The sequence below is a fragment of the Benincasa hispida genome, chromosome 2, assembly GCF_027475165.1.
Source record: "Benincasa hispida cultivar pf3 chromosome 2, pf3_genome.v1.1, whole genome shotgun sequence".
Lineage (NCBI taxonomy): Eukaryota > Viridiplantae > Streptophyta > Magnoliopsida > Cucurbitales > Cucurbitaceae > Benincasa > Benincasa hispida.
The window spans coordinates 28,843,783-28,864,324 of NC_143479.1; the positions used below are offsets into that span (position 1 = coordinate 28,843,783).

The 20,542-nt window shown below is 33.3% G+C and overlaps 2 protein-coding genes and 1 pseudogene across 5 annotated transcripts; 2 read left to right on the forward strand and 1 right to left on the reverse strand.

Moving 5' to 3' along the window:
* The first annotated feature begins 6,891 nt into the window (after positions 1–6,891).
* LOC150037791 (uncharacterized) lies at positions 6,892–7,665 on the forward strand (annotated as a pseudogene).
* A 4,268-nt stretch (positions 7,666–11,933) lies between these two features.
* On the forward strand, positions 11,934–19,744 carry LOC120071452 (uncharacterized). 4 transcript variants are annotated; one of them, XR_005480262.2, is made up of 5 exons: positions 11,937–12,375; positions 13,657–13,870; positions 15,155–15,386; positions 19,182–19,314; positions 19,432–19,744. XR_005480262.2 is itself a non-coding variant. In XM_039023744.2 (1 exon), exon 1 carries the CDS (start codon positions 12,047–12,049, stop codon positions 12,431–12,433), a length of 387 nt encoding a protein of 128 aa, XP_038879672.1. In that variant the 5' UTR covers positions 11,934–12,046; the 3' UTR covers positions 12,434–12,646. The 4 variants fall into 4 exon arrangements, 1 of the variants encoding a protein (XP_038879672.1); XR_016527817.1 differs by lacking the exons at positions 19,182–19,314; positions 19,432–19,744 and adding an exon at positions 15,523–15,859; XR_016527816.1 differs by lacking the exons at positions 19,182–19,314; positions 19,432–19,744 and having other exon boundaries at positions 15,155–15,859.
* Positions 13,498–15,369, reverse strand: LOC120071451 (putative xyloglucan endotransglucosylase/hydrolase protein 26). The gene is made up of 4 exons (XM_039023745.2): positions 15,204–15,369; positions 14,984–15,084; positions 14,677–14,870; positions 13,498–13,963 (listed from the first exon to the last, which is right to left on the reverse strand). Exons 1-4 carry the CDS (start codon positions 15,367–15,369, stop codon positions 13,555–13,557), a joined length of 870 nt encoding a protein of 289 aa, XP_038879673.1. The 3' UTR covers positions 13,498–13,554.
* Positions 19,745–20,542: the final 798 nt, after the last annotated feature.

The window sequence follows — 20,542 nt, forward strand, 5'->3', positions numbered from 1 at the left end:
ATAATTAATATTATTATAAATATATATGATAACTAACTTACCATACTATATTTATAACCTTTAGTTTTAATATTTCATCTCATTAAACATATAAACCATAGCTCTTTTTCTATTCCATGGCACTTAATGAAAATCTCATTTACATTAATCCTCCACTTGATTCCACTTGATGTATCTCATACATCACATCGATCATATCTTATATAATCGAACTACCTCTTGTCAATTTGAACATTTCAAATCAACACTAAGAACTGGTTCTCAACTTGAATCCATTGAGCTACCAAGGGGACCTTATGGACCTGTAGCTCAAAGTTTCAACAGTACGTGAATAACTGACTAAACTCTTTAGTCACGAGATCCACCATCCGTTAATTTTCAGGCACTCCACTAAAGACCGATAGCTGAACTCTTCTTACTACAAATATATTATATGCCCATCTTAATCAATCAATAGTGCGATAACCCTTCACAGATCGCTCGTAAGTTTAGCTAGACTAATAACCGTTATGCCTCTGTAGTTACTTCTAAATCCTTAACTACCACTGATCCCTCTAATGAACATAAGTCATAGTCCTACTATAATTGAGTTCTCTCTTCCAAAAAGAAGTTGTGGCCACTATGTTCAAGACCCGGAATCAGCCTTTAAGGGAGCAATCTATCTACTTACCTTTCTTCGGGAAAGGAGTGAATTCCATCTTCTGTGATTGAGTTCCCAGCTCCCAAATCAAACAAGTCCCAGAAAGGTAGTTATGTTAAGTTGGCAATCTGGCCACTCTCACCCATACTAATCAAAGGACTGCCCTCAAAGGCAAGAGTTTCGAAAATACTCAGGATTGAGGTCATGTCACCTATGGTCGTTTAGGTGAGATGTAAGTCTCCAGTATCAACGACGTTATATACAGAGTCTAGGTATCTCGTGGTCTGGTCTTATACAAACTCTTTGTATAAGACATCATCGCTCGCATGTCTCCATATGAATGGTTAGGATCTACCATATGTAGTAGTTCACAACACTTGCAAACCTCTATAAAGCAGGTCGTATCCATAGTTTCACCAGGTTATCACTTAAGGCATGATCCACTTGTATATCTCATATATATGCTTAAGTTTACATACAATAACCATGGAGCTTTGTTTATTGGATATGAGTAAATGCCAGAATGAAAGAACTCTTATTTTATTCATAACAATGTGTATATATTACAAACTCTGAGACTCCGAAAGAATTAGGACACCAATCTCAACACCCTCTACGGTGGCTTTTGTTTTATCTAACTGAAGCATCATTTCAAAATAGATGTCACTTATGGTGCATTAGTTTTTTTTTTTTTTTTTTTTTGCTAAAATTGATTGGTTTTTCTAAATGAGTTAATGCAGCAAGATATACTAATATAAATAATTTGTATGATTTTAGGAATTTAATTATGACTTCCACGACTTTAAATCTGCTCGTCGCCTACAAACTAATAGGTGATAGTTATACATCTTGGAAAAACACAATCAACACTATGTTGATCATTGATGACCTCGTTTTGTCCTAATGGAAGAGTGTCCTCCTATTCCTGCTCCAAATGCCAATCGGAATGTCCGAAAGACATACGAGCGCTGGACACGGGAAAACGAGAAGACCAGAGAGTATATCTTGGCAAGCCTTTCAGAAGTCTTGGTCAAGAAGCATGAGTCCATGCATGATCACTACTCGTGAGATCATGGAGTCTTTGTGGGGAATGTTCGAACAACCGCTTACACAACTCAGGCACAACGCTCTTAAACACATCTTTAATGCCTGTATGCAAGAAGAGGCATCTGTTAGAGAACATGTTCTCAACATGATGGTCCATTTCAATGTGGCAAAGATGAATGGGTCTGTCATTAATGAAGCCAATAAGGTTAGCTTCATTTTGTAATCTTTACTTGAAAGTTTCCTTCAGTTTCGTAGGAATGCTATTATGAACAGGATTGACTACAACCTGACCACCTTGCTCAATGAGCTTCAGACTTTTTCAATCCTTGATGAAAAACAAGAACAAAATGGAGAAGCAAATGTTGTTTCATCCTCAAAGAAGTTCTGTAGAGGATTGTCTTTTGGAACTAAATTTTTGCCTTCTTCTTCGGGCACCAAAAAATGGAAGAAGAAGAAAGGTGGAAAGGGAAAAGCTAACCCACCAGCTGTTGCCCAGAAGGGCAAGAAGGCCAAGGTTGCAAAAGGAATCTGTTTCCATTGCAACCACGAGGGACATTGGAAGAGAAACTGTCCCAAGTACTTGGCAGAAAAAATAAGACCAAGCAAGATAAATATGATTTACTTGTATTGTAGATCTGCTTAGTGGAGAATGATGATTGTACCTGGATAATTGATTCAGGCGCCACTAACCATGTTTGTTCTTCGTTTCATGGAATTAGTTCCTAGCGGCAACTGGAAGCTGGGGAGATGACGATGCATGTTGGAACTGGGCACGTTGTCTCAGCTGTGACAGTGAGAGAACTCCAGCTGACTTTACAAAATAAATATGTTCTATTTGAAAATGTATATGTTGTTTCTGGTCTGAAAAAGAACTTAATTTCTGTAAAGTGTTTGTTAGAACAAAATTATTGTATTCAATTCTCTGTAAATAAAGTGTTTATTTCAAAGAATGGTATTAATATATGTTTTGCTAAGCTGGAAAACATTCTTTATGTGCTAAAACCGTTAAGGACTAAAGCCCTCCTTAACACAGAAATGTTTAAAACTGCAGTAACTCAAAATAAAAGACTTAAAATTTCTTCTAAAGAAAATGCCCAACTTTGGCACTTAAGATTAGGACACATCAATCTCAATAGGATTGAGAGATTGGTAAAGAATGGACTTCTAAGTCATTCAGAAAAAAACTCTTTACCTATGTGTGAGTCATGCCTTGAAGGAAAAATGACTAAACAATCTTTTACTGGAAAAGGGTCATAGGGCCAAAAAACCCTTAAAGCTTATATATTCAGACCTCTATGGTCCAAAGAATATAAAAGAAAGAGGAGAGTTTGAATATTTCATCACCTTTGTTGATGATTATTCAAGGTATGAGTATGTTTTTTTGATGCAACATAAGTCTTGAATCCTTTGAAAAGTTAAAAGAGTTTAAGGCGGAAGTTGAAAATGAATTAAATAGAACAGTTAAGACATTTCGATCTAATCGAGGTGGAGAGTTTTTGGATCTTACATTCCAGAATTATTTGATAGAGCATGGAATTGTATCCCAACTCTCAACACTTGGTACACCTCAACAAAATTATGTATCAGAAAGGAGATATCGAACCTTGTTTGACATGGTTCGATCTATGATGAGTTACACTTTCTTACTTGATTCATTTTGGAGTTTGTAGTAAAGATTGCAGCATACATTTGAACTTTGTTCCGTCCAAAAGTGTTACGAGAACATCTTTGGAGTTATAAAAGGGTCGTCAAGCTAGTTTACGTCATTTCAGAATTTGAGGTTACCCAACACATGTGCTTGAGGTAAATCCTAAGAAATTGAAACCTCGTTCAAAACTGTGCCTATTTGTAGGCTACTTCAAAGGAACAAGAGGTCGTTACTTCTTCGACCCTAAAGAAAATAAAGTGTTTATATCGACAAATGCTACTTTTCTAGAAGAATACCACATAAGGGAGCATAAGCGTTGCAGTAAGATTGTGTTGAATGAAATTTCCAAAGAAACTACTAAAACTTCAAGAAGAGTTTTTGAAGAACCCAACACCTCAACAAAAGTTGTTGATGTTTGATCATCTAGTAGATCAAATCCACCTTAAGTGTTGAGGGAACCTTGACGTAGTGGGTGTTGGGGTTGATGCCCTAAAGTCTCGTGTCTTCTAGATTGTAAACAATTTGTATGAACGCCATGTATAATATATGATATTTTACTTCACTTCTTGATTTTGCTCGGTTGTTTGTTTTATTACTTTACCACAAACTAATAAACCTAAAATTCTTGGTTATCTATATGTAATTTAAGCATGTATGTCGTGACATACAAGTGGATCATATCTTAAGTGATAACCAAAATGGTCTGTAGTATATGGATATAGTAGGGAAACCTTATCCTGGTAACGCTATGGATGCGGCCCGCTTTGTGGAATGGTTACAAGTGTTGTGACTTGTCACAGATGGTCTGATCCTGATTATTCGTGTAGAGACATACGAGCAGGGGTGTCCTATACAAAGAGTTTGTATAAGACCTGACCACGAAGTGTTAACGTCTCGTTATATAACACCGTTTATGACAGAGACTTCACTTCACTAGGATGAGCACAGGTAACATGACCTCAAACTTGAGTGAGTTGGGAACTCCTGCCATTGAAAAATGGTCCTTTGATTTGTATGGGTGCGAGTGGCCAGGTCGCCAACTCAAACCTACCATTTTGGGGTTTCGTCTAATTTGGGAGCTGGGAACTCAGCTACACAAGATGGAATTCACTTCTTCCCTAAAGCAGGGGCAAGTAGATAGATAGCTCCTTTAAGGGCTGATTCTAGGACTTAAACAATGTGGTGCCACATACCTTCTCTTGGCTCGAGAGGTGTTCACACATATTTGGACTATGTTATATTGTTAATTAGAGGAATCAGTGATACTTAAGGAATGAGATGCGACTACAGGAGCAAAACGGTAAATTGGCCCAGTTGTATTTACGAGCATCTGTGAAGGGTCATCGTACTTATGATTGGTTATATCCGATTGTAAGATTGTATCAATAGCAGCGGAAGCACAAGGATCATCTAAGCACTCAAGTTCACTAATTTTGGAAAAATATAAAACATGCTTTTGCAGAAAAAATGAGTTTCAAGACATACCTCTTGTAGAACTTCTTCAAAGCATTCACCAGCTGCTATCTTCTCTAAATCTTGTTGTAGACCACCTCAAGATCTTCCTCACTATTCTCTTGGTGCTCTAGATTGAGTTGTGGGACTCAAAACAAGCTTGAATCAAGGGTAGATGGAGAAAAGCTCATTGCAGAAAAACAACTGAAGAACTCTTTCTTCAAACTAGTTTTTCTCTCAAAATCTCTATTGATTGCATGCCCGATTTTCACTACAATCTCTTCATTATATTGCAGATCAACATGCAAAGAGAAGGGTTGCATGAATTGCAGCTCATGCTTGGAGAAGACAAAGCAAAGATATTGTTTTTTGAGTGAGCCACTTGGTGATGGATAATGGAAAATCCTCTTTTTCCATTTAAGTGTTTTTTTTTTTTTTTCCTTTTTCAATTTTATCTCAAAAAATAAAAATTTTATTTTATTAAATCTATTTTGATTTTAAAATGAAAATTTTAATTAATTTCATAAATTAAGTATTAAATAAAATGTAATTAATTTAATATCAAATATTAAATTAATTTTAACACATATTCATCTTCATATATTTAGATCATATTTAAATATATAATTCTCCTATTCCGTGTAATTGTAAAATTAAATATATAATTATATCTCATATAATTACTAAATCCTTTAATTCTAATTTGAATGTTTCAAATTAACTTATCACGCTATTCTAGAGCTAGTTTGTTACGAGCTAGTAGGGGGATCTCGCGGACCTACAGATCATGGGCTCCAACGATCCGAGATTAATTAGCTAAACTCATTAGACAAAATTAATCTCCATTCATTAACTAATGGGTCACTCCACTAAAATCCATAGTTGCACTCCTTTCACTGTAGATATATTATGTCCATATGATTTAACCATAATCAACAAGTTGACCCTTCATAGGTTGTTCATAATACGGCTGGGTCAAATATCTATTTTACCCCCATGATTACATCTTATTCCTCAAGTACCTACTGATCCTCTAATGAACAACTGGTTTGTGATCCAATCATTAAACCAAACTCTCTCAACCCAGTGAAAGGGTGGAGCCCCTTGTTCGAGACCTAGATTCAGTACTTGAGAGAACAACCTTTCTTCTATCCCTTTATCGGGTAGACGTGAACTCCGTCTTGCACCCTATGTCTCTAGCTATCTATCTTGTCTTACCCCTGAAATAGGAGTCTTGTTGAGTCGGCGCTATTGAGTCAAACCTCAACTATGCAAATCTAAGGACAATCCCGAATAAACAGAAGTTCATAGTTAGCTCAGGATTAAGATCGAGCTACCTAGGTCATCTAGGTGAAATAGTCAGTCTTAAACAGTAAACAACATTATAAAGTAAGAGTGACTTACTTCTTGGTCCTGATCTAATGCAAACTCATTGCATAGGACACCCCCATTTCTCATGTTATAACATGTACAAATTAGGATCACATTGTATATAGCACTTTACAACTCTTTGTAATAACTACATAGTAGACCACATCCAATGGTCCAGAATAAGGTACCCAACCTCATTCATGTACCATAGATCATTTTGACTATTTACTCGAAACCGATCTACTCTTATGCCTCCACATAAAGTTTAAGTACTCATACAATAGTCATGGGTCTTAGTTTATTGGATTTAGACTTTCATACAATTTATGAGATCAATAACAAGTATATTGATGATAGAAAATGTGTGTTGGGGGTGAAAAAGTTTAGACTTTCATATTGGTTTAACGTGGCTTTATGAGTTCCACTTTGTTTTGAAATGTTGTTGAGGGTGAAAAAGTTTGGAAAATTATCTTAGTTACTTATTGTGATATATAACAGGTGCATATCTTGGATTTTAAATTGTTGAAAGTGGCTCTCTGAGTGGGTTTTGCTTTCAAGCATGTGTTGGGATTGATGGGGTGAAAGCCTAGGAGAGTTATCTTGGTTACTTGTGGTATATAGTAGGTGCATGTTTTGAACTTCAAATTGATTTTGTTTTATTTTCCAAACTTGAGAATGGAAAAGTGAAAGTTTTAGATGGGTTATTTTTTGTAACTTTTTATGATTTGTATATATGTGGTACAATTTTCGATCAGAGCGCATTGAACAAATTGATACTGAGACAATAACTTCTTCGAATAACTTGGTTGATGATGCTTTAAGTAAAGTTCCTGGCCTTGATCGTAGACATGTAAGAGGTCTTGGATTTGGTATTACTCATTCAAAATTATCTCTCTTGTCTCAACGAGAAAGTAGGTATACAATGCTTGAACATGAATATTTGAAGATGAAGGATGAAATGAAAGAAATGAAATAATTGATGTCAAGTTTTTTTTTAAAAAACAAGTAAACTTAGCTTCTTTAATAAGTTTTGTTATAGAGAAAACCGAGGAACTTTCTAATGCCACGAGAAATTTACCAATGCCAACAAACATTCCTACAATTTTTCCTATATCTTCTCCATCGGTAAATCTATTTTGTATGTGATGAATAATATTATAGATTTCATTATCATCCGATTATCACATCTTAATTTTTCTCTCTCTTTATGAGTATTAATAATAATACTCAAATTAATTGCAAGTTATTAGATTGACATGACTCGGGAGAGATAGTAGTCGAAGGACGATGGTCTTCTAATGACCTCACTGCTCTTGTTCATCATATTCTTATTGGACCACATGCAGTTAGAGTATGGGTTGATGTATCAAAGAAACCAAATGCATATTTGTAGATGTCTACATGAGAAATGACTTATATTGAAGAAGCTTTGGGAAATATGGTTGCATGGCCATCTGACAAAAGGACGATTATCAGTATATTATTCTCTATGCCTTTTTTCACTTAATAAGAAATCTCTTTATTCACTTTACTATTTTGGTATTCACATAACTAATCATATATTCATATATATATATATGTAGGTGATTGACATGCAAGAGAATTATATACTGTAGCTTACTTAACTCCATGAGGATGTAATTACCGTAGATAATTGATGAATTTTGTATTTTGTTAACTAACTTATCTTGTTGAAAATGAAATTAAGCTGAACATGTATCTTGTAATGTTGGATAACTTTACTCTAGAAAATCATCAATACTTTTGTTTTGTAATGTATATGGATTACAAAATTTTAATTAGAGGATGAAGCGATGTTGTATTTATATTTAATTATATATATGAAGTACTTTGTGGGTAGAATTGTCTACTCACAAATAAAAAGTAATTTTTATCGAAAGTGAATCAATTTATCAAATATCTAAATAATAAAATGATTTCATCTGTAGCAAAAAATAACAATTTTAGTTACAAAAAAACACACTATTAAAAATTATATTATTAAAAAAAATACTTTTCTATAACAATGAATAAATGTTATAACAAAATTCATATGGCAAAAAATGAATGCTACGGAAAGGTGACTACGATAACCATATCAATGAGAAAAGAGTAAATAAGTTTATTATAGCACATGATTAAGGCTATTGATAATATATAATAGCACAAACAAAAAACGCTATTATGAACAAATGATAGCACAATATTGTAGTTATATGAAGATATTATAGCTGTAATAAAAAATGCTATCAAATGTTTTCATAGCAATACATATTAGCTATACCTTCGTATTATATTATAACATCCATTATAGCTATATAAAAATACTATAAAAAGTCTTAGACTTTTAATAACATAAGTAGTCAGGACCTATGTAAAAAAATTATAAAACCCTTTTTATAGTATTTTTCGTTAGCTATTAAATCAGTTATTTCCTGTAATGAATTTAATGTGGCTAAAATGAATGGGACCGTCATTGAAGAGGCCAATCAAGTTAGCTTTATTCTAGGAACTCTACTAGAGATTCAGTTTCGTAGTTTCCTTCAATTTCGTGGTAATGATATTATGAACAAGCTAGACTATACCCTGGCCACCTTTCTTAACGAGCTACAGACAGTCCTTAATGAAGGTCAAGGAATAAAATGGAGAGGCAAGTGTTGCCATTTCCTCTAGAAAGTTCTACAAGTCTCACCCTCTGGAACTTTGTCCATTCTTCATCTGGAATTAAAAAATGGAAAAAAAAGAAGGGAGGTCGGGGGAATAAAGCTAACCTTGTTGTGGCCCAGAAGGACAAGAAGACCAATGTTACTAAGGTAAAATATTTTTACTACAATCAAGAGGGACACTAGAAAAAGATGAAGACTAACTGTCAATTGGAGAGAGAGGACAGAGAAAAGTGTTGAAACATAGGGTGACTATTTTTGTGGCATGGAGACTACTAAAGCAGAGGGAGTGAGGGGCTGGGGGAATGGAGAGAAGAAGTGAATATGAAGACTAAAGGAGTGAGGGACGATCAGACCCGAGGGATGAGGGATGATTAAAGCTGAAACTGAGTTAGGGTTTGCTAATTATTTTAGTATTGGGTTGGCTGGCTGAGGGTTAGGATTGGGTTGAGGGCTATAGGGTGGGCTAGGCTTATATAGAAAATGTAATTATTAAAGGGTAGGCTAGCTATGTAGGATCGATATGACAACCTTAGAAAGGGATGAATAGAGTTTAATAAAAAGTTAATAAAACATTTTCCTAATGTGGGCCAAAATAAAATGATTATCAAACTTTTTGCTAACAAGTAATTTAAACAATAAATTCATAGGAATAAATTCAAGTATCCAATTTAATTTTCATAATAAGATTGATAATATAAATATGCAAAGACAAATTCAATCAACCTAAATAGACAAATGTGAGCAATTAATTTCAAGAATAAATTATAGTAATTAATTTAATGCAAATAAAAAACAATAATAAATTAATTGCAAAATTTAGGAGAGGAATAGAGAAATTAACACGTGATTTTATAATGGTTCAGCACAACCGGCCTACATTCACTTCCCAAGCTTCTCATGGGTATGTCACTATGAACTTGACTCTTTTCACGGCTTAGAGTCGAACTGTACAACATTCTTTCTCCAAACGCAAGAATAAACCTGATCTTTTCTATGGTTAAGGATCAAACTGTTACAATGACTCTTTTGCTAAGATCAAGAGCAACTCTTACAATAGTTTGAAAAAATTAAAGAGTAAGCTTACAACTCTCTCAATAGAGTCGATTTACAAATGTTAAACTCACAACAAATCAATAATCATAGTACATATCTCTCAAGAATAAGATGAAATAAATAAAATTGAGGCTTTGAGAAAGCAACAATGGAGGCTTAATGAATTATGAAAGATTATAAAAGATGTGAAATTTTTGTAGAAATTTTGGAGAAGATGAAGAATTTAAAAAGAGACGAAAGAGGTGAAAACCAAATTTAATTTTGGGCCTTTAGATCTTGAAAAAGAAAAATCCATCGTGAAGATTTTTTTTTTCTTTTTGAATCAACTAGACATTAGACACAAACAAGAAATAATATTAAATTCATTTTCATTTTAAAAAACCAACAAAAAGCAAAACATAAAATAATATAATAATACATATTTTAAAAAATTCTTCTTTTAAAATCCAACAAAAAGTAAAAGCCCACCATGTGTCACTCCTCTATTACTACACATTTCCCCTTACAATTGGATCCACTTTGATGAATAAGTTGCCACATCATCACCTTGGGTATTTTTTCGTTAAGTTTGTTTTGGCTATATCTTCTTTGTTTGAACTCCGATTTGGGTGATTCAAATTGCTTTGGAATTGTTGTTCCAAGCTTTACACAATGAACACTTTAAAACACTCAAATTTAATAAATAAAAGTAGGTTTGTTATCATCAAAATATTAATTTCATCAATTGAAAATTAATTAATTTGAGATTAAAGGCCAAAAGACCAACAAGCTATATATAATAGAATTACTTATTATTAAAGGGGTTAGTTATATTCAGTTTTTCACGATTTGTTTGGGTTGTGAACCTTGAACCAAACTAATTAATTTGGTTAAGCTTAAACAAGAAATTGAAATCAAACCTTTTGAGAGTTCAACGTTCAAGTAGACTAAATAGGGAAAACTCTGAAATAAACACAAGCTAGGACTTTCATTGATATTACATCTCACGACTTCTCTACTTTACCCTAGAGTTGGGAAGGAATGAATCTCGTCTTGTGTTCCCAACTCCCCACTCAGCCTTGGTCTCAAAATTGTAAGTTTATTGAGTCGGTGACACAGACCATTCATATACATCAAAGGACAAACCCTCAAAGGCAGGAATCCATAACTCACATAGGATTGAGATCGAGTTACATACGGTTATCCTATGAAATGTTAATCTCTTCAGTCAACTATGTTACCAGGATAAGGTACCCAAGCTTATCCATATAGTATAAACCATTTAGATTGTCACTTAAACATGATCCACCTGTATGTCAACCACATATTATTCAAGTTACATGAAATAATCTTGGATCTTAGTTTATTGGATTGAGTTGTGCAAGTCTAAATGTCAAATAAAACAACTCTTTATTCTATTAAATAAATAATTTGTTTATACATTACAAACCACGAGATTTAGGACATAAGCTCAAACAATCACGTATCTAGAATTTGAATTCAAGTTTGGAAGACCAAAAAATAACAATAATCTTGCTTTATAATCTTAAACAAGGGCGAGAAGTACCTAGCGCGTTTGGTTTTGACCACATAGCTAGGGTTGGAGAAAGAGCAAGAGCGAAATCATACTTGAGCAAGCCCGAGCGAGAGCGAGATCAAGCATGCGTGATAGCAAAAAATGCAAAGAGAAAAAATGAGGGATTCAAGAAAAGTGCTAGGATGAAGAGAAAAAATGTGTATGAAGTTTGATATTTTTGGGTTTTTTTGGTCTTCAGAAGAAAATGTAATGTATTTTTCACTCAATTAAGGTGTATAGACCGAGAGAAGAGAAGACAAAGTATGTCAAAATCTGAGTGGGTCTCATGTAGTTCATCAATTGTAATGAGACTGACACCTTAAGTGGGAATAATTGAATTGTAATGAGGGTAATGTTAAAATGTGAGCCTACCAATGCTTTAGAATTGGGTAGACAATCACAAAGTAATCAAGTGGACTCCACTCCCCATATAAACGACCTTAAAATATTTAATTAGTAGTTAATTGGTTGAATTTATTAAGATGACAAGGATAAAAAACTAATCAATCATGTTAAGTTTATTTTTGTTTTGTTTTGTTTTTTTTTTTGGTACATAACTTTCATCAATTTTTTCTTTGTTTTTTGCTTCACAACTGAACAGACTGGGGAAGAAGATGATCGGAGATGTAGAGAAAATGGTTGCGATCGGTCTCGTGTGGGGCGCCACCAACGCTCTGATGCGTCGTGGCGCCCTTCTCTGGGACCAAGCTCTCAAATCTTCCTCCAATTCAACCAAACTCCTTTCCTCCCTCCGTCGATGGCTCAAGCTCCTCTCTATCTGGCAATATACTCTTCCCTTTTTGCTTAATCTCACTGCCTCCGCTACTTTCTTCGCCATTCTAAGCGATGCCCCAATATCGCTCGCCGTTCCGATCACCAACGCCACTACTTTTGCTGCCACCGCCGTGTTCGGAATGCTCCTTGGCGAGGACACTCGTGTCGGGTACGCTCTGTTTGGTACTGCTCTCATTGGTTTGGGCGTATGGCTTTGCATTAACTAATTGTATTTTTTGAATGGGAGAACTTAGGTTTTGAGGTTTATTTGTAATCGGTTTGCTTATCATTCTTTTCTTGTAATTTTCCTCGTTCCCGAGATGTATGATATGAATCTGTCCAGTGTTGGCACTTATTAATTACTCTGTGATTAACCGTAGTGAAATAGGGTTGTGTTTTGTCTCTTCAAATTCGAAACTAATTTGTATAATGTTCTGAAAGAGAGCTGGTTGGTTTGGGTGATGGATCGAATGAATTAGACACGTGAGAGGGTGGACTTGGTTGGGAGTTCCTATGTCAACTTTCCATCCAACTCTTTTGATCTGGTTGGCTTTGTATTTGGTTCCTTCACCTATCTTATATATGGGGAGCAAAAATGGATCGTAGTCATGTTAGGGTTAGGCGTTTGAAAGAGCACAGATAAGTGCAAATTGGCCATTGTGTGTCTTGAACGGTTTCAGGAGTAACGCAAACATTACTCAATGAGGTCGCTACAATAACCGCTAGATTTTTTTAAAGTGTTTTTGCAGCCAGTTTCTCACTAGCATCTCCAACGTTGTAAAATAGTCTGCCACAATGTGGTGGTCTCCAGAGAACCATGGACAAATTCTGAATCAAAGATAGTTGACCTTTTGGCTATTTCTCTTCCTCAACTACTCGAGGCATAATGTCTTTCTTAAAGTTAATTTGGTTTGACCTCAATTTCAGGTATCCTACAGCTAAAAAGAATGCATTTGTTATTTTTGGGGTAAATCTGTTAGGGGTCCTGTTTTCAATTTCAGGTCTTTCTACAAAGTAAAAAAGTTAACATTTCTTTGTCTCTCTTGACTTATCTGCATGACTTGTTTCCTTTATCCTAGAATACTTTGTGCGCTTATACTCTGTAGAGCTCCTTAGTTACAAGGCTTACACAGATAAAGCAATGGAAAAGCAAGCTTTATATGAAACATGTAAATCATTTTAGAACATAGTGAACACTTATATCAGAACAATCCAAAAAGCAATGGGCTCACAAACAGAAACCGAGCAAGAAAAGGAGAAATGTTCTCCAAAAGAAGAAAAATTAACAATTTTCAAATACAGGCGATTGCAATATTGTTATTGTTGGTAGAATTTACTTATCGTTATCTTAATACTGTGTTCTATAACATTCCGGTGGCATTTGCCCATTGAACCGTTCAGCGTCTTTGCAGTAATCATATATCTTGTATTTTCTTTGGATTTCATTAAGCTTGGCCAACTGAGGAGCACTTAGCTGTGCATAAACGGGAGAATTCCACCAATGTTCTGGGGACTTGGTGGCACATTGGGCAATGCTGGGCACTCCATTCCAGTAACAAGCTCTTGGCCTAAATTGGCGCATGCTAGCAGTGAATGGTGCGTTGGCCCAGTTTGTTTTCACACGACCTCCTTGTGTTGCCCAATCATCTGCATTCCACAAACTGGTATATACTCTCATACCTTGCTTGTTAGGGAACGCTATTCCTTGCTTCTCGTAGTTGCGGAAAACTCTGATTGGGGTACCATCAATATACCACCTGAAATTAGCCATATCTCACATTTGTTATTTTCTTTTCACTAGGCCCATTTAATAACCATTTTATTTTTGGTTTTTGAAAATCAAGTTTACAAACACTACTTCTGCTAATAAATTTATCTGTTTTGTTCTCCACTTTCTACCAAAATTTTAAGAACTCAAGCCAACTTTCTAAAACCAAAAGAAAGTAGTATGTAAAACGTTGTTCTTGGTTTTGGATTTTGACTAAAAGCTTAAATATTTTTGAAAGATAGTTAAACTCATAGGAAACATGCATAAATCTCATAAAGTGAACTAAAAATGGAGGCTCAATTTGGTAATCATTTGATTTTTTGTTTTTGTTTTTTTTGAAAACTAAGCCTATTTCATCTATATTTCTTACAATGATTTGCATATTTCTTAAGTACAATGGTTGAATTCTTAGCTAAATTCAAAAAACAAAGCCAACATTTTGAAAGCTACTTTTTTTTAGTTCTCAAATTTTGGCTTAGTTTTTTAAACCATTAGTGAAAAGTAGATAACAAAGGAAGACATTTTGTGGTGAAAGTAGTGTCTATAGGTTTAATTTTCAAAAATAAAAACAAAAAATAAAATGTTACCAAATGAGGCCGAAATTGTTATCAAACGGGCGTTAATATTTGAATGAAATAATGCAGTAAATAATGTTCTTTTAAAGTGTAAATATTTTTGTTGAGGATATTAACTCTCACTTACACAACAGCATTAGGATTCCAGTGAATTGTGTAGTTGTGGAAACCAGTAGTAGGGTCAAACCACACTCGAAACTGCTGTTCTCTGTTTCCAACACCCTGAGTGAATATGTTTGTATGAATGGTGTAAGGCTGTCCTGAAACATTCCCCAAGAACTCATAGTCTATCTCATCATGAGCTGTACCTGTAGAAGACAGCTGCAAAAATTTCAAGATCAAGAATTAGCACCAGAAACGAAATGATGTGACAGATCAATATTTTGTGAAATTTAGGGTCATATATATATTCACTGTTCAGCATTGAACCATACATAATATGCCGTTACTACGCCCGCAGAATTTCCCGGAACCAACTTGATGAGAGCTTCAAAGCTTCCAAATAAGAAACTTCTCTTCGACTTTGCTCCTGAGCCTACAACAACAGAATCATTATTGCTTGTCAAAGCTAACTAATAGATGAATTTGTGTTTTTTTTCACACAGGTATGAGACACATGGAGATATAATCGAGAAAAATGATATTATTTGTCACCTGTACTGTTGTCCAAAACAAGCTGAAGGCTATCCCCTAGTATTTTGGACTGACTATTTCCCCAGCTTATGACCATGTTCTTTGAAATATTTGCATCAACAACAATATGATTAGACACAATCACACAGACCAAAAAGGCTAAAGAAAAAGATTGAAACCTTGCCATTTCAATCCCAATATCAGGTAACTTCTTTCTTTCTGTTTCGTTTCTGGGATTGAAATGGGACGTTTAAAAAATGTGTGTTCTTGATTGATTTATATAGCTTGCTTTTCCTTGTTCATCATTGTACTTTGGTTTTTCTAATCTTTTAATTTGCAGAAGTCAAAGCTATAAATATATATATGAATTACAGCTTTCCAAACTTGAGGATTGAAAGTTGAAAAGGTCCCCTGTTGACATGATAGAATTTGTTGTTTTTCTTTTCTTCTTTTTAATGTATAACAATGTGCTTGCATGTTTTGATGGTCTGCAATTTGTGGATTATAATTTGTTGGTACAAATCGTTTAGAAAGACGTGTGGAGCCCTCAATTTCATAAGGGCATGGAGAGTAATGCTAAACAAGTATGAACTTTGTATAGATTCTCAAAATTTCATGTTTTGTTGATCTTTCAGACGAAAATACTCTGAATACATTTGTTCAGATGATGCCTAAAACTTGACTTTAAATCATTATGTCAAGAAAGATATAGGAATCTCAATTTTATTGATATTGAGAATTATTGTTATTGTTTTATTTCCCTTCTAAATCAAGAAGTTTATAAAAATTAAGCTAAATTATAGAAAATATCCCACAACTTTTCAAAACACTCTTGAATTTTGAATAAAAATTTGAAAGTACTCTTGTCATTAGTTTTAGCGAAAATTGTTCATTTTTTTAAAAAAATACTCTTGAATTGGGAAATTATTTTAAATGGTAAAACTATTGAAAATATTTACATCATATAACAAAATTTTAGAACTATCATAGATATTGATAGACACTGATAGAAATTCTATCAGTGTCTATCAATATCACTAATAGACATTGTCTATTAGTATCTATCAGCGTTTATCATTGATAGTTTTAAAATTTTGCTATATTTTGTAAATATTTTGATTTATTTTTCTATATTAAAAACCACCTTTATTATTTCCCTTAGACCAAAAGAAAAAAAATAAAGTTAAAAAAGTAACTTGCACCTTGTTTTAAAAATACCGTTGAACTTTCACAAGTTGGGCTACTACTCTTTTAATTTTTGGAAAAAAAAAAGTTAAAAAATGTCATTAACATTACTCTATAGATGCTACATTCATTTTATCTCTATCTTTTGTTTCCTCTATTTATTCTACTTCAATTTATAGTCAAACCTTTTTATATTTTCACTCTATTCTTCAATACTCTCATACTTGAAGTGAAAAAGACATCGATTATCATTTTTGCAGTCAAAATTATTTTATTTATTGTGATTAGTTAAGAAGGGTCGTAATGATCAAATATAATATTTCTTTGTCGGCATTTTTTGTATTTAACTATTCATCGTTGGGTTTTAAGTGGTGTTTTTGATTTTGGAATTTTGTAAGATTTTGAGGAATTTTATGCTTTAACATAAAGTTTTAGATTATGTTTGGTTGTTGAGAAGATTGGTATAAGAATCGGAAAAATAGGGTAAAAAATGATATATCTTAACCCTTGTTTTTTGTTGGTTCAAGACTAATACTTATCTATCAATTTAATAAGTTCCAATAAAAAAACTTATTTCATATTTCGTACATTTTTTTAAAGAAGTTGTGAGCTACGTTCGAATATATTCAATGTATCAAAATATCAAACAAACATTAGGTTAGTCTAATGCAAATTTATGTTTGCTAGATGCCAGCTTTTGTGGTGACGTCCATTCATATATATATATATATATTCATTCTCAATCATATTCATCGTCCACCATATAAATATATATTTATATGTATATATACATATTTCCTATGAGAAAGAATTCATCAAAACTTAAATCTCTTTTTCTATACTATGCTTGGTTCTCTAAATTTTAACTTTTTTTTTTCTAGAGCAGGAAAGTTGATGAAACTATTAACTTTTGAATGTCAATTATTATTGAGCCACATACACATATATATACACTTTTGGCTATTTTGATTTTTGAATTTTAGAAAATATCTAATAATATTATCTGAACTTTTAATACTTTGTATCGTAATAGATTCATAACCTTTACAAATGTTTAATAAATTCCTCAACTTTTAATTTTGTGGCCACAAGATCCATGACATATTTGAAAATTTTAAAATTAATTGCTCTATTATATACGAAATAGGATTTCATGTCTAGTAACTAGGTCTATGAAACTTAAAAATAATGTTGGTTGAATAAGTCAAGGATCTTATTAGATATAAATTGATAATCTAGAAATTTTTTGGACATAAATCGAAAGTTTAAAGATCTATTAGATATCATTTCAAATTCAAGAAATTTATTACATACCGAATTTGAAAATTTTAGAGACCTAAACCAACCATTTAACCAAAAACAAATTTGAGCATCATAATCCTTATCTCATTAATGATTTATGGAATCTATTAGTTGGCCATTTTTACAAAAACTAATGTGTTTGGAACTGAGTTGTTTGATAGCCAAAGAGAAGGGGAAGGAGTTTTTGTTTCCTCCAAGATGAAACCTCTGCAAGAAGTCAATGTTGTGACATGAAATTAGGAGCAGTTTATTATTATTATTATTATTATTATTATTTAATTATTTTTTTAAAGCTTAAGATGCTACAAAAATGTGGAAGTTAATTGATGGGCTTTCAATCCACACTCTCTCTTCCATAATTTTTCACTGCAAAAACTCACAGTCAATGCAGATTTAGCCCTTAAATCTACATTAGTTGTTGGTACGAAGAGTGTAGCTGTTAGATGGAGTGTCTGACAGTTAAATGATGTTGAATAATTAATTAAAAAAATTTAATTAATTATTAAGTACTAGAGTTTCAATCTACAGGTCCATGAGGTCCCATCTGTAGCTCAACAGAGATTAATAAGAATTAATTTTTAGATTAATTTGAATTTTTCAAATTAATTATATGTAATATAATTAACTTAACTTAATTATATATGATATAATCACTATAATGTATTTGATACATTATAATAAAAAGTTTATTTAAGAGGAAATAATACACTATAATGCAAAAACTCACCGCTAACGCAGATTTAGCTCTTAGGCAACATTATTCAGGATATGTGTTATTAGTAAATTATTTTTCTCGTAATTTTTGTTGGGAAAAACCTCACACTTCTATAGCAGGAATAAGCAGAAAATAACGAAAAAACTAAAAAAAAAAAAGCAATAAAAACGGAGAACATGAGAATTTATATGAAAACTCTCAAGTCGGAGAAAAACCATGGATCATGAAAAACCCACTAGGTGAAAAATTGCTAAAATCTCACAAAATAATTTTGTCTCCCAATCTCAATTACACATCACCCTCTCAAAACTTTTAACTACTCACCTTTTTTTCTCTCATACTAGAAAATATAAAAGGAATTTAATTAGAGTTAGTAGACTAAACTTAAATTATATCTAATTAGGACGACTTAAAACTAGAGACATAGACTCCTATTATAGTGATAGGAGTGGTAGTCTCGAACAAAAATAGAATATGATCGTAGGAAAGATTCTTAATATATATGAAATTAATTCAGGGCTCAATAGTAAGAATGACATAGATTCATAAGTAGTCGAGCATATCTTTTGTTAAAAATTTTAATGCCAAATCTTTTTATCTTCATGTGTTTATGTACAAATCACATTTAATTCAAAACACATAAACCAACTTTAGATTTAATTGAGCTTCTCGAGTTTTCGCCCTTCTTGAAAATAAAACAGTGTGTTGTCAAAGAAAGAACACGTGTAGCTTTTTCTTCCTTCCACGAATTAAACTAATGCACTAAAACTCCTTATTTGTTCTTTTCCTTCTTACAGGCGATCGAGAGTGAGTTGATCGAGGGTTTACTTTGAAGGTAGTGCGTTTATCAATGATCAAAGCAATTAGAGGGTGAAGAAGAAGATGCACAGAAGATTATAGTGGTTTGACTTTCATTGTTCAGAAGACGAAGTAATGAATAGTTCTTCTTTTTCTCTGTCTTCTACTTACTACAAAGAAGTTATTTTGCTAAACAGAAATTAGCTACAGAAGTTATTGAGATCCCTTTCTTCTTTGTTACTTGAACAGATTCGGGTGGTTGAGTTGAGCTGGTGGCTGAGCTGGGTTGACTTTACAAAACAACAAATCTCTCTCTTGAAGTAAATTCAGCTTGGAGACATTCAACTTGTTAATTACTCTTTTCTGTCTAAATCCACTACTTTGAGTAGATTTAAACAAAGGTCAAAGTTAGGTTTGGGTAATGATTTTGTTAGAAAATCTACAACAGTTTTCTTCTGTTTTAACTTTAATATTCTGATTACTCAATTTTCAACCATTTCTCTGACAAAATGTAGTTTGACATCGATATGCTTAGTTCGGTCGTGGTATTGTTGGTTTCTGGTGAGATGGATTGCGCATACTGCTTCTTGTCTGTACTCTTAGGCAAATCCAGTTAGGGGTCTTCTTTTATCAGAATCCAAAGTCAGCGTCCATGAATTCTTTAATCGATAGTTTATGTTCATTAGGATGTTCAGTTTCAAATAGGTATCTGAATACCCATTTGGCTGCCTCCGAATGATTCTTGCTAGGGTTCCCCATGTAACGACTAACAAAGCTTGAGTTGTGTGCTAGATTTGGTTTAGTATAGACCATTAAGTACATCAAGCTTCCTGTGGTATTAGAACAGAGGATATGGCTCTTGGCTTGTTTGTCAGCTGGCTCTTTAGGAGAATCTCTTGTTTGAGAGTTTAACGTGTTGTGCTAGAGGTGCAGAGACCGAAGGAATCCATTCCTTGTAAAAGCATGTGAACGTCATGTAATTGAATTTCAATTTTGGAAAACATCAAAATCAGAGATGAACATACAATCTTATGTACAACAGTCTATAAGCATGCTTTCTACATAGAATTAGAGAGAAAAGAAGGTAACGTCTTCTCGAAATTTCTCTCCAAGATCACGATCTCAAATTTGTACGAACACTAACCTCAAAATATTAGATATCACCACGTAGTTACCTCCCTTATTCTTGGAAGGGTAAGAAGAAATGAAGAGAGAAATTTAAGAGTGTTTTTTCTTGTGATTTCACGTTAATTACTTTACAATTCTTTGGTTTCATAAAACACTGGGGAGAGAGAAATTAGGGAGGGGAGTTGCAATAACTCGGGAAAAATAACTTTCATGGGAGTTAATATATTATATA

Coding starts and splice junctions, on each gene's coding strand:
- LOC120071452 (XM_039023744.2), top strand. CDS start 12,047: ATGATCGGAGATGTAGAGAAAATGGTTGCGATCGGTCTCGTGTGGGGC.
- LOC120071451 (XM_039023745.2), bottom strand. CDS start 15,369: ATGGCAAGGTTTCAATCTTTTTCTTTAGCCTTTTTGGTCTGTGTGATT. Junction 15,085..15,203: donor TGTTTTGGACAACAGTACAG/GTGACAAATAAT, acceptor CTGTTGTTGTAG/GCTCAGGAGCAAAGTCGAAG. Junction 14,871..14,983: donor GCGTAGTAACGGCATATTAT/GTATGGTTCAAT, acceptor AAATTTTTGCAG/CTGTCTTCTACAGGTACAGC.